This window comes from Sus scrofa, chromosome 9 (assembly GCF_054392235.1).
Source record: "Sus scrofa isolate SSC_HxYL_T2T_F1_AM1 chromosome 9, Sscrofa_HxYL_maternal_Yorkshire_Landrace_v2.0, whole genome shotgun sequence".
NCBI lineage: Eukaryota > Metazoa > Chordata > Mammalia > Artiodactyla > Suidae > Sus > Sus scrofa.
Window position 1 is genome coordinate 166,760 of NC_139391.1, and position 27,554 is coordinate 194,313.

Consider the following 27,554-nt stretch of genomic DNA (forward strand, 5'->3'; position numbering starts at 1 on the left):
GCTTTGCTATTCCAACCTGTCATCAGACAACTGAAATAATTAAAGTTATTCCTTAGACTGTGTCCAAATTTGCCATCTTATGTTTTAGGTAAGCACAATTCTTTTACATTACAGCACTTCAGCAACTAAAATCAGGTCTTATTTGTTCCACTCCCCACCTCTCCTTTATTTAATTCAACTGTTCAAAGCGAATTTACCTTTGGAGGTATGATGAATAAATGCTGTAGTGCCATCTTCTAGCTGGACTGCTTGACCATCCTCTAAACGCAAACTGTCCCCTGCTCAAGAACAATGCTTACATTTAGATCTCACGTTTTCCAAGCACGTTCTGATGACTGAGCCATTAAACATACCATGAACCAAAACCCATTCTTGCTTTATGGGTTTTTGAACATGTAATAATTTCAGCAAAGCTGCTCTGAATAGGTGTTTAAAGTTAAAAAGTTTAGAATGTCTGCTTTAGCAACATATACCAGGGGATGAGGAGAGTTGAAAGAAGGGGGTGGGGGGAGAAGAAAATGAGAAGACATGCAGGCTTTAGCTCATGTAACAGAATGATTCACTTAGAACTGGTGGCCATTTATTGCCAGAGTGTAGCCCAGCAACTGCTCGTCCATTACCTTCCAGAGAGTGTCTTGACTACGTCAGAATGGTCTTTAGATCCTCCCTCTGACCTCTGCCCATCTCCCCTTTCAGAAGGAGGACGAGAGATCAGGACCAAGTTTAAGCAGAAACAGGCAGATGGAGGCAGCAAATACTGAAGTATGAGAATCAGAAGGGTACGCATCAAATACTTACTGCTTTTAGGGATGGGTACATGCTGGACATAGGCAGCAGAACCATCCTCCAGCTGAATGACCTGACCGTCTATGAGTTTTCCATCTGGAACAAAGGAGTGAAGCCAAAAAATCAGCACAAGCAAAAATTTTACACTTTATACAATTTCAAAGTAATGTAAAAACATACACTACTCAAGATCATGTTCATCCTGATTCTTCCCTCAATGTTCTGAGGCAATTCAATAACACATCCAGTGATCCTACAGGAAGCAGAAAGTCCCCCTCAGCCATCCTTCCTCCCTCCGATTTTCAGTGGGGTAAGTTCAAGAGGAAGAGCGGCTCAGCGCGGCCAGCTATGGGAGCTGGGCCTCTACGCACCCTCAGAGCCATTTAGGGATAGTGACCCCGGCCACAGGGTAGCTGAAGCTGGGAAGACAGACAGACAATCAGTGCATATGATGTCACCTGTCCTTCTCCCCCGGGACTCCAAGTCCCTGGACTATGTACACATATGCTCAGTAGGTTTCCATAAAACAAGGAATTGGGGAAGGAGGCTGTTTCTTGGAGCGAAGTAAACACTGACTTAGAGACAATGTCACATGAGCAAAACCAAATGTCCACTTTCATGCATATTGTGTAAAAACATTAAATAATAATTTGCGAAGAATAAGTGAAGAAGTGAGAAAGGTCTTAACTAAAAATAGGTTGGGGATGCTACCCCCTCCCTCTCACTAATTCTGATATCCCAGAGTGCCTTTCAAGTATCTCAAAAAGTGTCCCCAAATTATCAAAAAAATTTTAAGTTAGGAGTTCCCATCCTGGCTCAGCGGTTAACAAACACGACTAGTATCCTTGAGGATGCAGGTTCAATCCCTGGCCTTGCTCTGTTGAGTCAATAAGGATCCAGTGTTGCCGTGAGCTGTTGTGTAGGTCGCAGGTGCGGCTTGGATCTGGCGTTGCTGTGGCTTTGGCGTAGGCCAGCGGCTACAGCTCCATTTCCACCCCTAGCCTGGGAACCTCCATATGCTGTGGGTGCCGGCCTAAAAAGACAAAAAAAAATTTAAGTCAAAGTGAAACTGTTAAAAACACCATATGCAAGACAGTGTCTTTAAGAGGGATTGGGACGTGTTCCAACTCTGAGCTAATGAACTGCTGCAAACAACCACTGGGCCGTGCGGGAGGTACGTACCTTTAGAGCTGTGCTGTATGTAAGCAGTAGAGCCATCTGCAAGCGTGACTGCTTGCAAGCTTACACCTTCCATGTTCTCTAGATTGTCACCATCTATTACAAGAAACATTTTCTTCAGATAACTATCACATGTACGTATGGTTTAAGTTAATGAGGTTAAAATAAAAATTAGTCAAAGGCAGACAGCTTAACTTTACTCAAGTGGGATTTCTTCAGCCTTTACAAAAAATATTTCCCTGCCCTACCGTACCCGGCATCCACACCAAGATAAAAACACTCGTAAAAAGGCTTAGCTTTGTGCTGCTTTTTTAGCCAAAGGAAAAGAAGCGAAGAAAACACAGTGGTGTGCGTTTTCATTTTACCTTAAAATAAGTATTTCCAAACCCACGTGATCCCTTCAAACACGAGTGCTCACCTGCCACAGTTACTGCCTCTGTCAGGCACAAGGTAACATGCTGAGTCTCCATTCCTCCTCCAGGAAACTCCGTCATTCCCTGAGAGTCTCGATTTATTTGGGCTAACAACATTTTCTACCTTGAAGGAAAATACAGGCATTGAGAACAAAGAACAAAGCATATGAAATAAAATCTACCAAGAACACTTGTGAACCACGAAAAACTGCTAAGGAAGTAAACAGTGTTTGGAAAGAGCTGAAGCGTCATTGAACATGCAGGGTAAGGGTGTGAACCCAAAGTCCAGGACGTGCCTTTAATAATTCATCAGGAAACTGCTGGACACACGGACCAGGCTTGCCCATCAGTTCTGCATCATACCTAAAATGCCGTAAGTGGTGTTTTTTGCGTTTAACATGGTTGAAAATTCCCAGTTACAATCCATCAGCAATCCTGTTGACTCAGTCTTCGAAAACCTACCCTGAATCTGGCCGCTTTTCACAAGCCTCACCTTGACCTCCGGGACCCAAGCCACTACCACCTCTTCCCCGCCGAGATGTTACAGCACTGGCATTCTACCTGGCCTCCCTCCTGCACAGTCTCCTCTCAACACAGCAGTGAGCAGAGTTCCTTTTTTTGGCCACACCCGCAGCATGTGGAAGTTCCTGGGCCAGGGATGGAAACTGTGCTGCAGGAGCAGCCTGCACCAGAGCTGCGGCAACACTAGATCCTTAACCCACTGCGTCACGAGGGCACGTCCTCAGAGGGCCCTTTTGAAGGGAAAAGTTAGATCACGTCTCCTGCTCAAACTCCCGGATGACTTCTCATTAGAGGAAAGCTAAAAGGCCTTACACTAGCCTACGAGGCCAACAATCTCAGCCCTCATTTTTTACAACTCTCTGACTCATGTTCATTCCCTTTCAGCCACATTTTGCTTTTCCTCAAACACAGTGGGTGTTCTAATGCTCCAGGACCTTTGCCTCTGATGCTCTTTTTGCCTGAACATTTTCCCTGCAATCACGATGATTCCTTCACATTCTTCAAGCCTGTGTTCAGTGTCCCCTCAGTGAGAGCTTCCTTGCTCACTTCATTTCACACTGTACGTCCAAGTCCGCCGAGGATGACCCACCCTGCACCCCCTCCCTCCTGTATATTCCTACATGGTACTTATTATCCGACATATTACAAGCATTTGCTGACTTTGTTTCTTATGTATTTCCCCCTCAACTAGAATGGACAGGGATTTTTACTGCTTGCTCACAGCTGACCCAAGTGCTTAAAGAGTCCTGGCACACAGCAAACACACAACAGGTGCTGAGTAAGTGGATGAACAAAAGCCTCCTTTAAAAAAAATTTTTTTTTGGCCATACTGAGCGCATGTGGAAGTTCCCGAGCCAGGGATCAACCTGTGCCACAGGAGCAGCCCAAACAGCTACAAGGACAACACCAGATCCTCAATCCTCTGCACCACAGGAGAACAGCTGAATGGCTCTTTCACAGCCATCACCACAACCCCTTCCTCCCTTTTCCCACCTGAAGGTCCCATTACCTCTGTGGGCCTTGAGTTGTAAACAGAAGTTGGAATAATTTAGCTGCCTTGAGCCAGGGAGTAGGATCAGAGGGTCTCTTGAGAACCTTTCCAGGTCTAAAGATCTGATTTCAGTGTCAATATTTAAAAGAAAAATATGTAGATAGTAGTAATAATATTTGACCTCTATGTTTACGACTCCTTGAAGATTTTTGTTTTATAAACACTAAACTGCACCCTCTTTGGATTAAAGCCAGGGACTATAGCTTAGAGTCACAGAAAGCTATCAGTGCTGTGATAAAAGTCAATCAAGGGCTGACTTCTCAGGGATTTCTGAAAGGTTTACAATCTCTAACCTCCATAAAGCAGACTAAAACTTCAATACTTCCTTGCTACTTCTAAGGGCTAACAAAGGAGCAACAAACTAACTGTAGTATTCTGCTGTTAAACTCCCTGATGAGTATAGGATTGGGACAGGCTAATTTTCAGAACAAATACTGTCACTATACAACAGAAATAAGACAAGGAAATGGAAGAGCAATCACCTATATAAATGTAGTAAACTGTATGATTTTTACACTATTCATTTAGGAGATACATTTTGAAAATGGCAGATTACAAGGTAATTTGGGTCATGATATTAAGAAATGTCTAAGGTTTGACCATAACTCAAGCATTTTGTCCTTCTCATTCAACTACTTATAAATCTACAAATTACTACATCAACAGGTAACTGACGTATCTGCAGTAAATCAAAGTTCTCTGAAAGCTGGTCAACTGTTAAATTTTAGGAAGGCTTCAGCAATTGTACAGTTTCTGTCCTAATGGGAAAAAATCTACACTCACCAAAAGATGAAGAGACAGCTGATTCGTGGACACAAGTTGCTGGGAAACACATGGGTGGTGAAGATTGGGCACTATAATTCCTAGAGAGAAGGAGCAAGTGCAGGGACAGAGCCCATCTTATTCTCAAAAAAACTCTATGATACAATTAATGCCCTTTGTTAGAAAATGAGCAAATGGGGAAATATCATAGTGAATAAATGAAATAAATAAGCTAGAGATCAAACACGCTACAGTGGCTAATACATCCACCATCATGACTTTTAGGGCCCCATCCATGGCATACGGAAGTTCCCAGACTAGGGGTCAAGTCAGAGCTGCAGCTGCCAGTCTACATCATAGCCACAGCAACTCCAGATCCCAGCTTCGTGTCTGCGACCTACACCACAGCTTACGGGCAACACTGGATCCTTAACCCACTGAGCGAGGCCAGGGATCAAACCCGCATCCTCATGGATATCAGTCGGATTCATTTCCACTGCACCAAACAGGAACTCTCCCACTGCCATGTCTTGATCATTTCTGGCACCAACATTTTCAGGTTGTATGGAAATAGCGTATAAGAGACACATAACATCTTTAGAAAGGGCTACTTTAATAATGAATTATGGCCAGCTATAACGGAAAAAATAAAAATCATTTAAAAAATAGTGATAATGAATTATGGGCCACAATTGGACACAGATGAGGCTGTCATGGGGCACAACAGGAATCTCAAATGAAGACATACTTGTGTAACAAATTAAGTTCCCACCTTTCTGGAAGATAGCATAAGAAAAGAAAAAAAAACACACTAATGAAACATAGTAAATGTTATATCCAGAATATACAAAGAACTTTCTAAACTAAACAACAAAAAAACAATAATCCAATTAAAAATTGGACAAAGGGACAAAAAAAAAACCAAAAAACAAAAAACGGAGTTCCCGTTGTGGCGCAGGAGTTAACAAATCTGACTAGGAACCATGAGGTTGAGGGTTCAATCCATGGCCTTGCTCAGTGGGTTAAGGATCTGGCGTTGCTGTGAGCTGTGGTGTAGGTCGTAGACAGGTCTCGGATCCTGCGTTGCTGTGGCTCTGGTGTAGGCCGGCAGCTACAGTTCCTATTCAACCCCTAGCCTGGGAAGCTCCAAATGCCGCGGGAGCAAAGCGGCCTAAGAAATGGCAAAAAAAAAGGGACAAAAATAAATAAATAAATAAATATATAAAAATAAAAAGGACAAAGGACTTGAATAGAAATTTCTCCAAAGATACACAAATGGCCAACAAGCATGTGAAAATATGCTCAATATCACTGTAAAGGAAACGCAAATCAAAACCATGAGATAGCCCCTGACACCTGTGAGAATGTTCACTATCAGGAGCTCGATTGCGGTGCAGTGTCGGACTGGTGTCCATGAGGACACAGGTTCAATCCCTGGCCTCGCTCAGTGGGTTAAGGATCTGGCCTTGCCATGAGCTGTGGTGTAGGCAGAAGATGTGGCTCGGATTCTGTGTTGCTGTGGTATAGGCTGGCAGCTACAGCTCTGATTCGACCCCTAGCCTGGGAACTTCCATATGCTGCAGGTGCAGCCCTTAAAAGTGGAAAAAAAAAGAATGCCCACTATCAAAAAAAAAAAAGAAAAGAAAAAGAAAAAAGAAAAATAACAAGCATTGGCAACAACACGAAGAAATTAGAGCCCTTCTGCTCTGTTGGTGGGGATGGAGAATGGTGCAATTATTACTAAAAACAGAACAGCAATCCCTCAAAAAATCCCAGAGAGAATTACCATACAACCCAGCAACCCCACTTCTGGGTACATATCTACAGGAATTAAAAACGGATCTTAGAGACACACTGGCACACCTCTTCACTGCAGAATCATTCACAAAAGGCAAGAGGTGGAAGCAACCTAAATGTCCATCAAAGGATGAATGGACACATAAAACACACAACAAAATAGTATTCAGCCTTAAAAGAGAAGGAAATACTGTCATATGTTAGAACACGGATGAACCCTGAGGACATTTTTCTAAGTGAAATAAGTGTTTGTCGCAAAAAGACGAATACTGCAGGACCGGACTTTTACAGGGTATCTAAAGCAGTCGACTTCTTAGAACTAGGACGCAGGAAGGTAAATGCCAAGTACCAGGGTGCGAAGGGTGTTGTTCGATGGGTGCAGAATTTCCGTTTTGCAAGATGAAGAAGCTCCAGAGACCTGTCGTACGACAGTGTGCACACAGTTAGTACGTCTACACTTAAAAACAGCAACGATGGTAAATGTTATGTTGTGGTTTTTTTACCATAGTGAGAAAAAGGTCTGAAACACATGACAAAATGTTAGGATCTGTTAAAAACCGAGTGGGTACATAAGCATTTATGCAATTACTTATACAGGTACTCTTCCTTATGTTTGATAGATTTCATAATTTTAAAAGTGAAAAATACCCCAAATTACTGGCAAGAAGAAAATGAGTGTCTGAAAACTGATCGTTAAATTAGTAACTAAATAGTAGCTGACTTTATCCCTTAAAAAAAAAACAATTGGTGTTTTCCCCATGGTTTTTGAATCTACACCAGACCAATATTTTAAAATGTGAAGCCCTTGGATATTTCAAGTTTGGCTTAATTTGTTAGAGACAATTATTAGCACAAATCATTACAAAAGCAGAAATCTAATGGTCCAGGTACAAAAGCAAGCATCAACTGCAAGTAATCTTTATTGTGATAAGAAATGATTCAAAAAGAAATTTAGATCAACAAATCTAAGATGTCTTTTTGCACGAAGCCACACAAACCAGGCCTTCATAAATTGTCAAGCTCAGATTCTAACGACAGGCTGTTTAACAAAGAGGCTAGGCCTTTCAATTACCCGATCTCAATTCCAAATTTTCCTTAGAAACTTACATCTACACAAAGTACTTCCCCACTTAAGCTTAGTCACTTGTGCTACATTTCATGACATCTCCCAACTTGGAATGAGGAAGTTCCTTAGAACAGCAACACAAAAATAGTGGGCTAGCTGGTACCTTTGCAGTTCGCAGACCTATTTACACTGCTTTGATTAATGTCTGTGGAAAACTGCCTTTAATCTTTTTAGTTGTATTTAAACATACCCAGGGAGTAAGCAGTTCCATTGGTAAAATGCAATTCCATTAAGTACAAAGTAGTTAGAAGATGCTGGTGATTGAGGTAGAGATTTCAGAGGCTCTACAAGACAAAGGGTAAAATGAAGGCATCCAGTTCGCATCACCAATTTTAAAGAAGTAGACTATTCTACTGGATGGGTGAAATGTTGGAACTTGAAGGATTTGCCAAGTTCCAAGACCGTGCAGAAATGGAATAACGTAGTTGAGATAAGGCCTCGGAGACCTAAAATTAAAAATACTTGTGAGAAAAAGAGCTAAGAACAGAGACAAGAATTTAGACATAGACACCTAGGTCTAGTTATTAGGAACATTAGTTTTGGTGATGATTTGATCTTAACTGAACCATTTAAATGAAAAAGAACCTTAAAAAATATACCTCAATCCTCAACAAAGTAGCACTAACAACCTGGCCTGATAAGGGCACATCTGAGTAGTTCAGTTCGCTAAGCATGCCCTGGCTTGCTCTCACTGAGACTAGGGAGTTTGAGGACCAGAAGCAGCAGGAGAAAAAGAGAGATTCTAATATATTCAAATTCTACCTCTGACAAAAAAAAAAATCAGGAGTTCCCATCGTGGCACAGTGGTTAATGAATCCGACTAGGAACCATGACGTTGAGGGTTCCATCCCTGGCCTTGCTCAGTGGGTTAAGGATCTGGCGTTGCCGTGAGCTGTGGTGTAGGTTTCAGGCCTGGCTCAGATCCTGAGTTGCTGTGGCTGTAGTATAGGCCGGTGGCTACGGCTCCGATTCAACCCCTAGCCTGGGAACCTCCATATGCCGTGGGAGCAGCTCAAGAAAAGGCAAAAAAAAAAAAAAAAAAAAGTCTCATTAAAAAAAAAAAAGGAGTTCCCGTCGTGGCGCAGTGGTTAACGAATCCGACTAGGAACCATGAGGTTGCGGGTTCGGTCCCTGCCCTTGCTCAGTGGGTTAACGATCCGGCGTTGCCCTGAGCTGTGGTGTAGGTTGCAGACGCGGCTCGGATCCCGAGTTGCTGTGGCTCTGGCGTAGGCCGGTGGCTACAGCTCCGATTCAACCCCTAGCCTGGGAACCTCCATATGCCGCGGGAGCGGCCCAAGAAATAGCAACAACAACAACAACAACAATAACAACAACAACAACAACAACAACAAAAAAGACAAAAAAAAAAAAAAAAAAAAGAGGAGTTCCCGTCGTGGCGCAGTGGTTAGCGAATCCGACTAGGAACCATGAGGTTGCGGGTTCGGTCCCTGCCCTTGCTCAGTGGGTTAATGATCTGGCGTTGCCGTGAGCTGTGGTGTAGGTTGCAGACGCGGCTCAGATCCCGCGTTGCTGTGGCTCTGGCGTAGGCCGGTGGCTACAGCTCCGATTCAACCCCTAGCCTGGGAACCTCCATATGCCTCGGGAGCGGCCCAGGAAATAGCAACAACAACAACAACAACAGCAAAAGACAAAAGACAAAAGACAAAAAAAAAAAAAAAATCAAATAAACAAAATCTTGCCTGTCTCAGATAGTAAACTCTTTTTTTTTTTTTAACAGCCGAACCTGCAGCCAAGGGTCCAGTTGGAGCTGAGCTGAGGCCTACACCACAGCCACAGCAACACCAGACCTGAGCCACATCTGCAACCTATGCCACAGCCTTTGGCAAAGTGGGATCCTTAACCCACTGAGCAAGGCCAAGGATCAAACCCACATCCTCAAGGAGACAAATAGTGTGTCCATTATTAATCCACTGAGCCACAACAGGAATTCCTCTTTCCTTCTTATCACAGCTAGACTTCCTTAACAGCTGTTAACAAGACTACTTCCTGATTTCTCACTGCCATCCATCTGGTTTCTATCCCTAAGCACTGAACTTGTCAGGCTAGTCAACACTTTCCACTTTAACATGGAGTTCAACGGCCATTCCCAAGAATATTCCTAGGTACATTTACCCAAGAGAAATTAAAATGTTCGTCCACAAAAAGGTGCCTACAATAGTGTCCACAGTTTTATTCATAATAGTTCCAAAGTGGAATGAACTCAAAAGCCCATCAATAAAAGAATGGTTAAGTGTTCATCGTGGCTCAGTGGTAATGAACCCAACTAGTACCCATAAGGAAGTGAGTTCAACCCCTGGCCCCGCTCAGTGGGTTAAGGATCTGGTGCTGCCATAAGCTATGGTGTAGGTCACAGACCCAGCAAGGATCCGGCGTTGCTGTGGCTGTGGTGTAGGCCAGCAGCTGTAGCTCTGATTCGACCCCTAGCCTGGGAACATCCATATGCTGTGGATGTGGCCCTAAAAAAACAAAAGAATAAAAGAGTGGATAAAGAAGCTATGATAAATTCATACAACAGATTATTACCTAGTAATAAAGAGAAACAAACTACATATATACACATACGATACCACTAATGAATCTCAAAATTATTATGCTGAGGGAAATAAGATGGACACAAAATAACATACATTGTATTATCCCATTAATATAACTTCCAAGAACAGACAAAATGAATCTATAATGGTAGAAATCAGAATGTAGTTGCGAGGCTGGGAGAGTACCGGGAAAGGGGGACAGGGCATCTTCTGTGGTGATGAAAACGTTCTGTATCTTCTTTTTTTTTTTTTTTTTGTCTTTTTGCCTTTTCTAGGGCCGCCCCGAGGCACATGGAGGTTCCCAGGCTAGGAGTCTAATCGGAGCTGTAGCCACCGGCCTACGCCACAGCCACAGCAACTCGGGATCTGAGCCACCCCTGCAACCTACACCACAGCTCACGGCAACGCCGGATCGTTAACCCACTGAGCAAGGCCAGGGATGGAACCCGCAACGTCATGGTTCCCAGTCGGATTCGTTAACCACTGCGCCACGATGGGAACTTCTGGATCTTCTTTTGAGTGATGATCACCTGGGTGTGTACAGCTGCCAAAAGTCATCAAATTGAACACAGATGATTCTATCTCAGGCTTTCAAAAAGTTCAGAAAACAACCAGATCTTACAATGGCTAAACATTAAAGGAGTTCCCATTGTGGCTCAGCGGTAACAAACCCGACTCGTATCCATGAGGATGTGGGTTTGATCCCTGGCCTCGCTCAGTGGATTAAGGATCCAGCATTGCTGGTGAGCTGTGGTATAGGTCTCACACGTGGCTCGAATCTGGCATTGCTGTGGCTGTGGCGTAGGCTGTCAGCTGTAGCTACAATTCGACCCCTAGCCTGGGAACTTCCATATGCCACGGGAGCGGCTCTAAAAAGACAAAAGACAAAACAAAACAAAAAAATCTACCTAGTCCTCTCTCTCTCTCTCTCTTTTTTTTTTGTTTTGTTTTGTTTTGTTTTGTTTTGTTTTTTGTTTTTTAGGACCTACACCAGAGCCATAGCAACACAGGATCCAAGCCACGTCTGCAACCTACACCACAGCTCACAGCAACGCCAGATCCTTAACCCACTGAGCAAGGCCAGGGATTGAACCTGCAACCTTATGGTTCCTTGTCAGATTTGCTTCCGCTGCACCATGACAGGAACTCTTCCAGTCCTTCTCTTAAGGGCTCCTGATCTATACGTCTAGCTGCCTACTGGCTTTGACGATCTTCCTGGTCCACAGAAATCTCCATCTCAAAACAGTTTCCCACAAAATTTTCCTTCTGTATTTCCTACCCCAATGACAAATGCAATCACCACTCCAGTGGTTCAAATATCTCTTATTCTGCAGGTGATCACTAGGGGTAGAATCGGAGTTGTAGCTGCCAGCCTACGCCACAGCCATAGCAACGCCAAGTCCGAGGTGTATCTGTGACCTACACCACAGCTCACGACAACACTGGATTCTTAACCCACTGAGCAAGGCTAGGGATCAAACCTGCATCCTCATGGCCTCATGGATCCTAGTCAGGTTCATTTCTGCTGAGCCACAATGGTAACTCCCTCATTCTCTCTCTTTTTTTTTTTTTTTTTTCCTTTTTTGATTTTTAGGGCTGCACCTGCAACATACAAAAGTTCCCAGACTAGGGGTCCAATAGGAACTGCAGCTGCCAGCCTACATCACAGCCACAGGAATGCAGGATCCAAGTCGCCTTTTCAGCCCACACCAGCACTCATGGCAACACTGGATCCTTAACCCACTGAGCAAGGCCAGGAATCAAACCTGCATCCTCATGGATACCAGGAGGGTTCATAACCAGCTGAGCTACAAGAGGAACTTCCCTAAACCCTCATTCTTAAATTCACAACTAGGCAACTGCCAACTCCATGGTTTTTATCCTGTAAAAATGTTCTTTTCCAACTCCTCATGCATCAACCACTGCAAGAACCTCTTGACTGCTTTCTTTGCTCCAGTCTCTCATCCCTCCAGTCCAATGATACTGCCAAATAACGTATTTTGTCTTTTACACCATAAAAAGTTTCACTGCATATAATAATGTAATACAAATTTAAGAAGAGTAATTTCCAATGGATTAACAAATCTTTCCATTTCCTGGTATTCTTCTCTAACTCTTGCTATCCATACACATACATAATTTTTATAGCACTGTGGGAGTTCCTGTCGTGGCACAGCGGAAATGAATCCAACTAGGAACCATGAGTTCGTGGGTTCGATCCCTGGCCTCACTCAGTAGGTTAAGGATCTGGTGTTGCCGTGAACTGTGGTATAGGTCACAGATGTGGCTTGGATCCAGAATTGCTGTAGCTGTGGTATAGGCCGGCAGCTGTAGCTCTGATTTGACCCCTAGCCTGGGAACTTCCATATGCCGCTGGTGCAGCCCTAAAAAGCAAAATAAATAAATAAATATTACAGAAGGGACGCATAAAAATGGCATATACCTTAACTATTTTAATTGAAATACAGAAACGTATATTCATCCATTAATTTTTGATAGAAGGCCAAGGCCTCTTCTCTGAGAATTAGTCTGCAGCTCTGTTCAGCACTGCCTTTTTGCAAAAACCTATGCCATGATACATTCCAGTTTGGGTTACTTTATTTATTTATTTATTTATTTATTTACTTACTTACTTATTTTTGTCTCTGCCATTTCTTGGGCCGCTCCCACGGCATATGGAGGTTCCCAGGCTAGGGATTAAATTGGAGCTGTCGTCGCCGGCCTACTTCAGGGCCACAGCAACGTGGGATCCGAGCCAAGTCTGCAACCTACACCACAGCTCATGGCAATGCCGGATCCTTAACCCACTGAGCAAGGCCAGGGATCGAACCCGAAACCTCATGGTTCCTAGTCGGATTCGTTAACCACTGCACCACGACGGGAACTCCAGTTTGGGTTACTTTAAAGAAGAGCAAGAACTTAAGGTCCTTGCCAAAAAAAAAGTTACTATAAACAGAAGCATTAATAAAGTGAGGAGGACCTCACTTTGCCTCAAGTATGCACAGGTGATTACATGTGAACGTGGGCACAAGAAGATAAGTGAACATTTCACAAGGGGAGGAAAAGTAGAAAAGGCAGTCCAGATACTGGGGACGGCCTTTATTGTCACTGGCTCTTCCCTGTGCCTCCCTCACTACCCAGACCTCTCAGTCCATTCTCATCTGAATCCTACAGTTATGTACAGACATTTGGTTTGCAGCCCAGATCATTTTGAATTACCAACTACGTTTTAATTATTAGATTTCACCTGTATGTAGCTTTATAATTTGCTGGCCTGCTATGCATTTGAATCCTGCTCTCAGTTACTGGGCAATTAAATTAATGCTAAGCTTCCCTTTCCTCTTTCGACAAAATGGGAGAACACCCACCTGATAGGGTTGTTGTAAAAAAAATTAAGTGAACAAATGTACAGCAAAGCCCTTAGCACTCAAGATACACTCACACTATGCCAGCTTTCTTTCGACAGGTGAGGAAAGTGAGGGTTAGAGAAACTTGTTTGGGGCTGAAAGCCTTCTGATTCCTGATAACCTAACACTCCTCTCTCCTCTTACCAGTCCTTTTATTCCTACATCTACTAGTCCCAATTAGATGGTAAGCCTTCTGAGCTAGGTGCTATATGCTATGAGTCACTGAAATTTGGACACCTAAGATCACAAGTTCAATGAACATCTGGTGAGTTGAAAATACCTCATGCTGGAGAGTGTTTTACAACTGTCCTCCCTTGTATATACATTCAGTCACACTGACCCTCTGGTTCCTAGAACACACCTAATTCTCCCCGCTTCTGCACGTGCTGCCTAAGACATCCGTTCTAGCACCACCCTCCTATTCTCCGTCACAGAGCTCCATCTTCTTCACAGCACCCGCCAGAATTTCTAAGCAAACTCTAAGTTCCACGACAGCAGGGCCCATCGGTCCTGTTCACCCCTGAATTTCCAGCGCCTAAAAGAATGCCTGGCACATGGTACATACTTCCTAAATATTTGTTGAACAAATGAATACGACTTGTATGAGGTCACGGCTAGCTAATCGCCTACAACAGGATTAAAGATTAGGTTCCTTTACAACAATGCTCTTTTCATTGTGCCTCACTTTGAAAAATATGTCACTGTATTTTATGCAAATAGCATCATAAACTGCCATTACTTCTTTTTCAGAGTGACAAATTTCTGAACTTTGTGCCCAGAGCATCTTTTTCCTTTTTTATTAGAGTTGATTTACAATGCTGTACCAACTGCAGCAAAGTGACCCAGTCATACATATACAATTCCTTTTCTTTTGATCATAATGTTTTTTAATTAATGTATAGTTGATTTACAGTGTTGCATCAATTTCTGCTGAACAGCAAAGTGACCCAGTCATACATATACACATTCCTTTTCTTACATTATCTCCCATCGTGGTCCATCCCAAGAGACTGGACATGGTTCCTGTGCTATACAGTAGGACCTCATTGTCCACCCGTTCTAAACGTAATGGTTTTCATCCACTAACCCCAAACTCCCAGTCCATCTCACTGCAACCCCAGGTCTGTTCCCTATGTCTGTGAGTCTAATAAACTGCCTTTAATTTAAATGACTCCAACTTCTTGTGACCATTACATCCATACTATACAAATCTCTCTATTTCCAAAACAAGGCCAAATGCATTCATCATTATTAACTTCAAGAGGTACATAAACAGCAGGACAACATCCATGGCCTGCCATATTATGTACAAACCAAACTAGATTAAAAACTTCAAAATGAATAATAAGAACATCAGGATTCAGAAAGTTCTCCTCACACGATTACAAACTGTACACACATTATAAATATTCAATAACAGCTAAAGTAATAGTAGAGGCATAATTCACCAATCCAGCTAGGTCATCTTTCCATGAAGAATATGATGAATCCTTACTTCACAGAAATATCCCAACTCCAGCAAAGGGCAACGAATATTTTGCAAATCATATATCTGATAAGGGCCCTTTATGTAAGAAACTCTTACAATTCAATAATAAATAAACAATCCAGTTTACTTATTTATTTATGTCTTTTTTTTTAGAGCCGCACCCGAGGCATATGGAGGTTCCCAGGCTAGGGGTCTAATCGGAGCTGTAGCCGCCAGCCTACACCACAGCTACAGCAATGTGGATCTGAGCTGCGTCTTCAACCTACACCCCAGCTCACAGCAATGCCAGATCCCCAACACACTGAGCAAGGCCAGGGATCAAACCCGCAGCCTCATGGTTCCTAGTCGGATTCATTTCCGCTGTGCCGCAACAGAAACTCCCTAAACAAACCAATTTAAAAATAGGGAAAAGACCCAGACATTTCTCCAAAGAAAATATGCAAATGTCCAAAAAGCACATGAAAAAATGCTCAATGCCATTAGCACCTAGGAAATGCAAATCAAAATCACAAGAGATATCACTGCATACTCTCTAGGATGACGACCATCAAAAAGAAAGATAACGACAAGTGTTGGCAAGGATATGGAGAAACGTGAGCTCTCATACACTGCTGGCAGCAATGCAAAATGGTGCAAGCACTTTGGAAAACAGTTTGACGGTTCCTCAAAAGGGTGAATACAGAGTTACCATATGACCAACCAACCAACGAATTCTATTCCTAGGTGTGTGTGGACATACACACAAATACACACACAGAAATGAAAACAAATTTCCACACAGAAACTTCATGGTAGCATCATGCATAACAGACAAAAGGTGAAAGCAACCTAAATGTACATCAGTAGATTAATGGATAAATAAAAGGTGTTATGTCCATACAACAAAATATCTGGCAATGAAAAGAAATCAAGTACTGATACATGTTATAACATGAATGAATCTTGCAAACATGTTAAATCAAAGAAGCAAGTCACAGAAGTACACATACTGTATGATTCCATTTATATGAAATGTTCATAATCTATAAATCTGTAGATTAGTGGTCGGGGAAGGGGAAGTTTTAAGTGAAATGGGGAGTAACTTAGTGGGTAGGGTTTTTGGAAGAGGGATGATGAACATGGTTTAAAATTGTGGTGGTGGCTGCACAACTGTGAGTACATTAAACCTACCTAATATATACTTTAAAGGAGTGAATTGTAAAGGTATGTAAATTCTATCAATAAAGCAGGGCAATGGAAAAAAAATAGGCCCTCAAGTATTACTACACTGCTAAATAATTTCCAAAGTAATGAAAATACACCTGGATAAAATTAGCTCCCTAACTTACCAGAGCATTTGGATGGTCTCATTACCTATTCTCTTACTAAACACTTAACAAGGAACTGAAACTAAGCACTGAGCAAAGAAAAAATACTAAATATTCCACAGATTTTTGTCAACTACAACACAAACATCCTCTAGTAAGACTCAGGACAATTTCAAACACAACGCCAAACGTACAATTTTTCACCACATCCCCACCAAATTATATTAGCTGACTGGACACTTCCGAAGCCAAGGCTTAAGTTGATTTTAAACAAATAATCGGTTTAGCAATTGTATTCTTATCTACTTTTTGCTTAACTTTGTTAATGTGTAAACTTAATGGTAAAATAAGCAAAAGGGAAGAGAATAAAAATTGGTGATTGGTCCCACAAGAAAATGTTACAAAGCAACGAAGAGATTCATTCACTCTTTAGCCAACACCGAGAAAAGAGTGGAACGATAAAATGGACAATTTCTAATATTCGATGTTAGACCCAAAAATTATTTTTTTAAAAAAGTGAGAAAAACAAGAAATCTGTGCACGATCTGAGTAGAAGGAAATTCTGGGTGCGATCTGCAGACGGGATCCCGACCGGGCCCCCGGCCAGTTGCGCCGGCGGCGCCCCAGCTGCGGCCCCGTGAGGACCGGGCCCGGCGTCCCGGCCGGAGGAGCTTCGCCCCGGCGGCGCCTGGGGACCCGCTCCGCGCGGAGGTCAAGCGGGGAAGCGCCGCCAGGCTCCCGAGGGCTCCTCCCTCCCCTCCTTCCCTCCCTCCCTCCCCTCGGCTGTCCCCTGAGGGGAACAGGCGGGGCGCAGTGCGCAGACGAGGTGGGGGGGGGCGTCCTCAGTGAGAAAAGCTCCGCCGCCCCAGAGTGGCGGCCGCGGGTTATTAATAAACTCCGCTTCTGCCCAGGCGCGGCTACCGCGGCCGGCCGTAGGATCGGCTGGGCCTGCGGTGGAGGCTGAGCAGCCGGAGCCAGAGCCCCGGCCCGAGCGGGCCCGCGCCGCCGCGCTGAGGGCGGCGGCCGGGCGGAGAATAATGCACACTGGGTAAAAACACATTTATATACGAACCTCCGAGAAAATTTTCCAACAATTCCTTCGTCCGACCACCATGCACCAGGACAGGAAACAGCCGCCCGGCCCCCAGGCCCCGCAACCCGCATAGTGGGTCTGAGGCCCGCCCCCGGCCTCCATTGGGCCGTCACTACGTCAGTCATTCGATACTTCCTGCTTTCCATTGGCTCAAATTTAGGCGACGCCAAAGGAGACCGCCTTGTCCACGCCCCTTTTCCTGACGTCAGCATCGCCAGGCCTTACAGCTAGCGCCTGAGTGGCTTGAGCAAAGTGCGGAACCAAAGTTACTCGGTCTGACTGGTTGGCAGAGGCGCGCATCCCAGCTCGACACCGCCTCGCTGACAAGTGAATTATGCCGATTCTAGGGCCCCAGCGGGAGGCGCCATTTTGTGGCGAGGGACGGAGGCTGGTCCTTGTGACTAGCCGGGAGGGAGAAGCGGTGACAGGCGCCATTTTCCCCACAGGGGCTAGGAGACGGTCTCGGCGCTCCCCGCGGGCTAGCTAGAGCGCGTTCTGGCGACCGATCGGGCTTTGCCTAGCGACTGCCGAGTGTCGAGCGGGAAGTAGCAGGCTGGGGTAGGCCAGGGCGGGACGCCTGGCCGCTCCCGGGGGGCTCCGGTGCCAGCTGAGGCCTTTGGTCTTGGGCGAGGGCTCTGCTTTCCCGAGAGCGGCTGTTGGCCGGTCACCGGCTGCCGAGTCTGCCTTTGCTCCTCCGGTCGCCGGGGCGTCGCCACGGGCCGCAGCGCGGGCCTCCTGCCTCAGCCGGAGCCCCGGCCGCGCTCGACCATGGGCGGTGGTCTCGGACGCTGCTGGAGGACACTGCGGATGCTCTTGCGCTTTCTTGTCGTTTAGGCTCAGATCTCGAAGTCGTCTGTAGTGGTGTCGCTAACTTTTTTTTCTTTCCCTTTAGTGTCTGTTACGAATTAAAGGGTGGGGAAAGCACTGGCTTGGCCTGCTCGAACCTATAGGTACAAATTAGTTGTGAAGTTTGGGTAATACTTGCTGTAACTCTCCACCCAAACTTTCTCTAAACCATTGGAAATCCTAATCTTTTGAAGTATTCAGTAAGTATCCATGTGCTTTGGCAGCGAGGCTGAACAGAGGTGAGATTAAAGTGTGCAGACTCAATATTTGTTGAATTGGGCATCGCAGGTGTAGATTTGAGTTGCTGAGAATGCGGCGCTGGCCCCGCCGTAGCTGAGATTTGCGTCCTACTTATGAAAACGGGAGAGAGCTGAATGGTGATGGATTTAGTGTCTTTGGGCTAAATTGATTATGGAATGGCTCTATAGGTGAGGATAATTAATGTTTTGATCTGCACTTGAATCTGGTTTGAGATTTTACCAGTACCTTCTTTTTGGTGGGAAGTGAGGGGCAGGCTGACCCTAACCAAGGTATAGCTCATAATTGTTACCCAAATGCCATTCGAAGGAAAACAGGACTTTGAGTTTTGTTTGACTACATTAAGGTAGTCATTATTTTATGTCCTTTTAAGAATGAAAAATGCGACATAAAATTGGATTAGGTTACTTGAAACTGGAAGAATTGGCTCACTCAACAGTCTTGTGCCCAAAGAATAGATTCAGATGATGTGTTTTACTTTATACTTTCTGTACCTTCCAGTTGTTGTATCTGTATTTATAATCAGAATCAGAATACCTTATGCCATTTAATCATGTATTACTAAGAACCAAATCTTCAGTCATTTGTTAAAACACTGTAATACCAAATCTCAAAAGAAGGTTAAAAAGCCACCCTGTAATTGTAGATTGCAGTTACAGGACATCTTTGTATCCCCTGAACCTACTAATTGTAAACATCGGTGGTGGCAGGCAGGATGCTATAGTTCTAATCTTATTCAGGGAGAAACCTTAATAATGTTTTTGTCAGAAGAAATGGAACTCTTGTTTTTACCATTGACAATAGATCAGGGTTCAAATGTACATAGTATTCAGGATCATCCATAATCTTCAGACTTTCCCTAAATCACCTCCTATGCCTTTTAATTTATTGCATCTTATCAAATTAGTGACTTGAAAACATTTCACCACCAGTCGGTGGTAGTCCAGGCTCTTATACAATGCTGGACCTTTTCCCCAAATTTCTAATAGGCTAACTTATTTCTAGCCCCCTTCAAAAATTGTTACCATCATGTTTTTAAAAACATTTCTTTCATTAACTCAAAATTTCTGGAGAATTGGTTGATTTTGGCTTATTTGTATAATGACTTAACCATTATCATATGTATAGAAAAAAGACACCAAGAAATGATACATTCAACTTTTTAAAATAATTACATCTAGGAAAGGGTGGTTTTGATTTATCAAATTTTTCTGTGATAAATTTAAAATAAATTTTATCATGAATTTATAGATTTTTAAACACATGAATTTTTCTTGTGTAAAAATTATTTTTTCTCTTTTGTTTTTACTTTTTTTCTTTTCTCAAAACACTGAAGACTTTAAAATCAAACCAGTACTTTGCTCTCCATTGGAAGTTGTGGCAGATAGATGTGTGTCACTTGTCTCAGAAACTGTTGCCTCATTTGTAAAGTAAAAACACTTATTTCACAGGGTGATTGGACGGATATATGAGAGTGTAGATAAATGTAGCACAGTGCTTATCGGAGCTGCTTTTCAAGTGCTTAATAAATGTGAGCCCGTCTCTCCAATTCTCACCTTTATGGTCACTAACAGTTTTTTTTTGTTTTTTTTTTTTTGTCTTTTGTCTTTTTTGTTGTTGTTGCTATTTCTTGGGCCGCTCCCGCGGCATATGGAGGTTCCCAGGCTAGGGGTTGATTCGGAGCTGTAGCCACTGGCCTACGCCAGAGCCACAGCAACGCGGGATCCGAGCCGCATCTGCAACCTACACCGCAGCTCACGGCAACGCCGGATCGTTAACCCACTGAGCAAGGGCAGGGACCGAACCCGCAACCTCATGGTTCCTAGTTGGATTCGTTAACCACTGCGCCACGACGGGAACTCCAGTCACTAGCAGTTTTTAAGGACTTTGACAACTCCTTTGAGATTCAGAAGAAAGCTATATAAAATATACTGAAGACTGTAGTTTCATAGGGCTCATGGACCCAGAATTAAAGAGTCCTTGGTCTAAAGAATAAACTCATTGAGTTAATCATATTTAGCTTTTACACTGAAAAGTATTAATCAGAGTTTAATTAGAACATACTTTTGGAAGTGTTGTATGATGAGGTTACTTAAACTGTTCCTTTCCAATCTCAAGTAAGTAGTTCCCAGTAAATATGCTGACATAGCACAGGTATAATACAACTGGTAACATTTTGCTGTTAGTGGCTAAATTGCATGACTTCCCCCATTTCAAGGTATCTGTGGTAACTTCAGTAGGTGCTATTTTTCCATTTTACCAACTCTACCCTGTGCCCCTTGTTAACCCCATTCATTCGTTACATCTTTGAAAATATCCAGTAAGTGAGCTCTAAGATTACCACTTGTGGTTAATGTTAGGTTTATTTTAGAGGCAAACTCAATTTACAAAATATTATAAAGCCTCTGAAGACTCCAGGTGGCCCTTTGAAACTGGCTATCTCCACAAGATTCTAGTTATTTTCACTTCTAATTACATTTGCTTAAATCAAAAGTATAGGATTCCCAACAGGAGGATAACCAAATCTCATTAATATACATAGAAAGTCAGCAGTGTTTCAGCAGTAAAGGAGTAATGCAGGAATGGAACCACTGCATTTATTTAGTCTTTTTTTTGGGGGGGGGCACCCGCAGCATATGGAGGTCTTGGGGTTGAATCAGAGCTGCAGTAACTGGCCTACACCAGGGCCACCACATTGCTGATCCGAGCCACATCTGCGACCCACACCACAGCTTAGGTACATAAGGCAACACTGGATCCTTAACCCACTGAGTGAGGCCAGGGATTGAACTTGCATCTTGATGGATACTAGTCAGATTTGTTTCCATCGAGCCACGGCAGGAATGCCAAACCGTTGCATTTAAAATTATTTTTTTCTGGGAAAACATTCTTTTCTTTTTTCCTTTTCTGGGGCCACTCCCGCGGCATATGGAGGTTCCCAAGCTAGGGGTCTAATCAGAGCCACAGCAACTCAGGATCCAAGCCGCGTCTGCGACTTACACCACAGCTCACAGCAATGCTGGGTCCTTAGCCCACTGAGCAAGGCCAGGGTTTGAACCTGCAACCTCATGGTTCCTAGTCGGATTCATTAACCACTGAGCCAGGACGGGAACTCCAGGAAAACATATTCTTGAGTCAAAGTGAGAACATTTGTAAGGTGAAGCTCATGTCTCCAAAAAGCAATAAAATTGATACAATTTTAGAGAAAACTACTTAAGTGCTATAATGGGGGGGGGGGAGATGGTTTGGTCCTAACACTATTACACTGAAATATGTAACAGATGCGGCATTTATGGGAAAAAAAGAATGTTAAGGAGTCTTCCTCCTGCTACCCACTCCACCAAAATCTGGCGCCAGCTAGAGCTGTTTGATAAGGGTGATGGGATTTAAAAGACAAATGAACCAGTAGCAAAACAAAATAATTGGATTGGGGGAATACTATCTCTAAGGCTGTTTTCCCCTTAATATGGGGACTGCTGCATAAAGATGATTAAAACTGATTTTAATTTGTATTAAATGAGTAAACATACCATATTGTTTTTGAGAATTGTGAGCAAATTTGAGACCTTTAAGTGAATTTCAGTAGTTTTTAGTATACTCACGAGGCTGTTCAACCATCACCACTGTCTAATCACACGCACTTTCATCACCCCCAACAGAAACCCTTTAGCGCTGCCCATTTCCTCCTCCTCCTCCCCCTGCCCCAGCTACCACTAGTCAGTTACCTAATTCTAGATGTTTGTAAATGGAATCCTGTGTCTGACTTCTTCCACTTTGTTTCCAAGGTTCATCTACATCAGCTCGTAACGGCACTTGATTCCTTTTCATTGCTGAGTATCTGACTGAAAGGATATACCACGTTTTGTTTATCCTTTCACCAACTGATTAATGGCTATTTGGGTCATTTCCTCTCCGGGGCTATAGTAATGCTTCTTTGAACAACCGTGAGCAAGTTCTTGCATGGACATATTTCACTTCTCTTGGATGTTGGTTGGGAGTGGAATTGCTAAGTGACTATTTTCAACCTTTTACGGAACTGCCAAACTTTTACATAACAGATAAATGTTTTACAATGTGTGGTTTCAATTTTCTCTATTTCCTCACAAATAATAACTGTGCACTTGTAGGAAGTGTATCATGAATTCTTATTTGCATTCCCCTGATGACTAGTGGTGTCGAGCATTTTTTCTTTTGGTAAGGCCATTTATTTATTTGGAGAAATGTCTACCTGAATTCTTTCCCATTTTTCTTCCTTTTTAGGGCTGTGCTCATGGCATATTGAGGTACCTGGGCCAGAGGTCTAATGAAAGCTGCAGCTGCTGGCCACAGCCACAGCAGTGCAGGATCCAAACTGCATCTGCGACTTATACTGCAGCTCACGGCAGTGCCGAATCCTAACCCACTGGGCAAGGCCAGGGGATCCAACCCACATCCTCAAGGATATTAGTCGGATTCTTAACCCGCTGAGCCTTAACCCACTGAGTGGGGGCCAGGGATCAAACCTGTGTCCTCATGGATAAGAGTCTGACCCAGGACGGGAACTCTACCCTTTCCTTTTTAAATTGGGGTTTTTGAGTTCTAAGAGTCCTCTATATACTCAAGATTAGTTTCCTCCCATTCTCTGGGTTGTCTTTCCACTTTCTGGAAAGTATTCTTTGAAGTTTTGATGAGACCCAAGTCACCTATTCTTTTTGTCACTTGTCCTTTGGTGTCATATCCAAGAAACTTGCCTAATTCAGTCACAGTGTTTTACAGTTTGCCCAAGTTTGAGCTTACATTTCGATCTTTAAACCACTTTGAATTACTTTTTGTATGAAGTATTAAGGGTCGAACTTCATGTTTTGTAGACACCCAGCTGTATGAGATGTGTTGAAAGATTTTTCTTGGCACTCTTGTTTAAAGTCAATTGATCATAAATTTAAGGGTTTATTTCCAGACTTCAATTTTATTCCATTGGTCAGTGTAAGGCATCTATCCTTATCATACTCTTGTCATAATTACATCGTGTTTGCTTTCAAGACTGTTTTGACAGGGTCCCTTGCACTTCCATACAAATTTTAGGATCACTTTGTTAGTTCTTGCAAAAAGGCACAGGGACTACACCGAATCTGTCGGTCCACCTGACGAGTACTGCCCTCTCCACAAGTGTGTCTTGCACCTCATGCAGATGGGCTGTCTCTAGGTTATTTTTAAGTTTTCAGAGTTAAGTTAGAGGATCTGGTATGGCTTGGATTCAATCCCTGGCCTGGGAACTTCCATATGCCACAGGTGCAGCCATAAAAAACAAAACAAAACAAACAAACAAAAAAAACAGAAAACACCAACAACTGATTTTTGTATTATGATCTTATTGTGTCTTGCAACCTCAAAGTCAATAGCTTTTAGACAAGTTTTTTGTCTTTCATTGTTTTAAGTTCATTAGCTTCAGGGTTTTGGTAGATGCCTTTTTTCTGGATGAGTAAATTTGTGTTTCTAGTTTGAGTTTACTAAACGGATGTTAAAAGAAACTTTAAAAGCCTCTGATAGGAAGTACTTAAATATAGGATCCAAATATCAAGCGAACTGACATTTCAATATATAAAGGAAAGAAGATTCTATAAATACATAAAGGAATTATCACTTGTGCTTTAAAAAACCTACAGGGGGAATTACCTCTCAAAAAAAGCTACTTAAACTTATCCCACCCATAGCAATAAAATTCTGGATTTCTGGCTGGATACCCAATTTCCCTCGGTAAGACCCACACACACCAAAGTGTGTACTACTGCAAGGGTGGCCAACCTCATCAAGGATAAAACCCAGAATTCAGGAAGGATTCTGACAGCCACATATAATCTTCAACAAAATTTAAAATTATATAGAACAGAACTGATATTTTCTAACCAGTATGTTTAAAGTAAACTGTAATTTTCTTTTAATGTAATTTTAGGTAATTCATTTTACAAACACTTAGGGAATGCCTACTGTGTTCAAGTCATTATGCCAGGTCTCCCTTTTTTCTTCACGCTTGCTTCAGCGACTACATCTGGAACCTAAGAGCAACACGTAGCCATAAGGCTGTGGTCTGGCCACCCCTGCTCTCTACAGCCTGGTCAGTTCCAGACGTAAACACAACAGTCACGCTCTTGATAAGGTGTGTAGATTAGTAATCATTCTGTTACCTGCAGAGAAACAGATTAACTTCCTTTATTTAATACTGATAAATATTTTATAAAAACAGATGGCTTAAGTTTACAAAAAGTAAAGATTTTATGTTAATGTCAGCCATTAAAAAAGACAAATACTGAAACCCAAACAAAATCAGAATTTTAAATAAGTTATAGGTTAGTGAAACTGTGGGAAAGGCTGTATGTTAAATAAATAAAATCTACATGCAACTAATTACAAGTTTATAAATACTACTCTTGAAAAGTTACCCCAAAATCCTATAACCTTACTTAGAAACATCGACACATATCAAGATCCATATCTATAAGAAACTCTAATTTGATGTAATACTTAAGGAAATACTGAAAATAATCGAGGTATATATTCAATACATTAGAAACTACCATTTAAACAATATTTAATATTAAATATAATTTAATTAATTTTAAGGTCTTTAATTTCAGTCAAAATCCATAAATGGAGATTAGTTTGAGTTGTATGACAGAGGAGACAATATAACTTGTTCTCAAAGACATGCCAATACATTCTCTTGTAACAAAACTTCAGCAAACGAAATTTTCATACTGTGCGTGGGAATAACTAAAACCTTTATTAGATATGGTTTTCCAATAACAATGTGAAAATTGGAATTATCAATTCAAAGAGCAGTGAAGTCTGAAATTTTAAAAAGTAGACTGGATATTAAGAAGGGGATCAAAGGTAAAGGAAGACGAAAATGCTTAATACTATTCAGTATCTCCCCTCTGTACACAATGTTGCATATATACAACTACTCCATTTTAACTTTATTGATTTTACATAATAATGAAATCCCCTGAAGCAACCTAGGGTACACAGATGGTGTCCAACTTGGGGGGAAAAAAGTAGAAACACACTTGATTAACAGTTTTCACCCACACATTTTAGACTTTTTTTTCTTTTTTTTGCCAAGATTTTCATAGTAAATTCATAAATATAGGAAATACTCTCACTCCTTCAGTGTTAAAATAGAAACCAAACAGAGCCAAGAGCAGCGGCTTAATTACTGGCATACAAGAAAACACAACACCAATGGGTTTTAATTACGCAAATTTTAAATAATATGTGCATTTGCTTCATTTTTACAGTTATAAATTTTCTAGTCCATTATAGACAACAGCACTTAACAGTTCTGAATCCATTGGGATGTTGCTTTCAATTTGGAATATTGTGTGTGTACATGTATATAAAAAAATAACCCAATGTAAGACTCATCTGATAGATGTTTACGATTAATAAAGGCTTATTTTTGAACATGCAGTTGGGAGAGAGGGGAGCGAGCCAACCTCTCGACGTTGTCTGGTTGCTGGCTTGCTTTTGCAGTGGTATCAATAGTGGTTTGGGGGGGAAACTTGAACCTCGAGCCTATCCATTTAGGACCAGATAATACCACAAGAGGGGTAGAGAAGATGGGGAAAGGGAGGCAGGCAGGTGTTAAATGTCAATTTTTTTTAAGTGTCCATTTTGCACTTTGTAGATATAGCATAAAAACAGATCAATGAGAAAAAAATATATAATTAGGAAAAAACTGCAATCAAATCAAGACATAATAGCCGAATTAAGTTCTTTTAATAGATTGCATATATAGATGTTTAGCCATACTCTTTGATCAACTCTTTAAGAGTAGAACTTTATATCCAATTTACATGCTTCAAACATCACCTTTCCTATTTGTTACAGCAAGGTCTTGTATCCAAATAGTCACTTGTACACTGAGAGCTTTAAGAAAAAAAGGACACAGAGGGAATTGCCATTTTTTAGCAGCAATGAATTATCACTAACCCCTTTTAACACACCAAATTCAAGTCACTATCAGAGGTGAGTGCACCACAAAGTCACCAGGTACAAAATTGCTAGTTCATTTTTAAATTAATAACTTGAAATTACCCCTGCCCCCCTATTACACCCCATCTTTTTATAAAGAGCAAACATTTTGCTATTTTATACATAGGCTAGCAGGCTTGTTTCAATATGAAAGTGCTAATTCATTTACAGATTTGTTTCTTAAATCAGTCATGTAGTGCTACAATAAATGTCCAATGACCTACATAGGAACAATCTTTGATGAGTGAAAATGATGACGTTTGAATAAGGCTATTGATTACCTTATCTTATTTACATATAAAGAATAGATATCCAATGGAGAGGAACAGACAGAAACTGGACAAATACTCATAGGTGTAAAAATTACATCTACCTTGAGCTTATACTGTAAATGAGACATTTTAAATAGTCCTGTAGCCCATGCCTATTTTTTCCTCAGAAAAAGAAAAGCTGCCTTCATGACAACCCCTCGTTGCAGATTTCCACAGTGTCACTTGAACTTTCAGTCAGAATCTTACTTTCTTCAAAAAATAAAGAAAATACCCACCCGCCCCCCACCAAGTTACCTCCCTCTCCCACCAAAATCCCTCTAGTTTCATCTTCAGTGCCAAGTTGCATGATCAGGTCCCACCTCCTGGGGTTTTTTGTCCATCTAATGATCAGTTAGTTTAGAGGAGATAAAATGAACCAGTTCTAGAACAGCTACTAGAGGAACACAAGCTGTTCACTACAATCACACTGCAGGAAAGAAAGCAGAAACTCAATTCATGCCTGGTGCCGGGCCTCCGAAATTGAAAGAACTTGGCACAACTGGAGCACTGAATTTGTATCCTCCATGCTTCTCAATCATTTTGGATTCTAGAAAACAAGTAAGTGCAAGTTCAATACAATATGTGATCATCTTACTACTGTGGAGAACAGAAGAATTTACGATGAACAACAGCGTAGCCACC

At 42.2% G+C, this 27,554-nt stretch overlaps 2 protein-coding genes and 1 long non-coding RNA gene across 29 annotated transcripts in view; 1 reads left to right on the top strand and 2 right to left on the bottom strand.

The window, feature by feature from the left end:
- The window catches only part of ZNF143 (zinc finger protein 143), a 59,840-nt gene extending 42,279 nt beyond the window's left edge, over window positions 1–17,561 (bottom strand). For 4 of the 24 annotated variants that reach the window (XR_014814407.1, XR_014814406.1, XR_014814405.1 and 1 more), the window contains exons 1-5: window positions 17,463–17,561; window positions 2,384–2,498; window positions 1,969–2,061; window positions 799–882; window positions 198–278 (exon numbers count right to left, since the gene is read on the bottom strand). Coding sequence is in view for 19 of the 24 variants with exons in the window: in XM_084974709.1 (XP_084830835.1) it covers window positions 198–278; window positions 799–882; window positions 1,969–2,061; window positions 2,384–2,498; window positions 17,463–17,558 (469 nt within the window). In the remaining 5 variants the exon portion in view is untranslated. Of the gene's footprint in view, window positions 1–197; window positions 282–798; window positions 883–1,968; window positions 2,062–2,383; window positions 2,503–6,859; window positions 7,270–7,826; window positions 9,255–12,820; window positions 16,255–17,462 lie in introns of those variants that run through there. The other 20 variants (XR_014814409.1, XR_014814408.1, XM_084974711.1 and 17 more) reach the window with 17 other exon arrangements.
- Window positions 17,562–17,920: 359 nt separating this feature from the next.
- On the top strand, window positions 17,921–23,909 carry LOC146399635 (uncharacterized). Its single transcript, XR_014814410.1, has 2 exons — window positions 17,921–21,233; window positions 21,526–23,909. It is a non-coding gene; the product is annotated as an uncharacterized LOC146399635 (long non-coding RNA).
- Window positions 23,910–24,481: 572 nt separating this feature from the next.
- Window positions 24,482–27,554, bottom strand: part of IPO7 (importin 7) — a 51,399-nt gene continuing 48,326 nt past the window's right edge. For 2 of the 4 annotated variants that reach the window (XM_084974707.1, XM_084974706.1), the window contains 2 exons: window positions 27,373–27,459; window positions 24,482–24,752 (listed from right to left, as the gene is read on the bottom strand). In XM_084974707.1, the coding sequence (XP_084830833.1) occupies window positions 24,709–24,752; window positions 27,373–27,459 (131 nt within the window). In that variant the 3' untranslated portion in view covers window positions 24,482–24,708. Of the gene's footprint in view, window positions 24,753–26,324; window positions 27,460–27,554 lie in introns of those variants that run through there. The other 2 variants (XM_013979065.3, XM_084974708.1) reach the window with 1 other exon arrangement.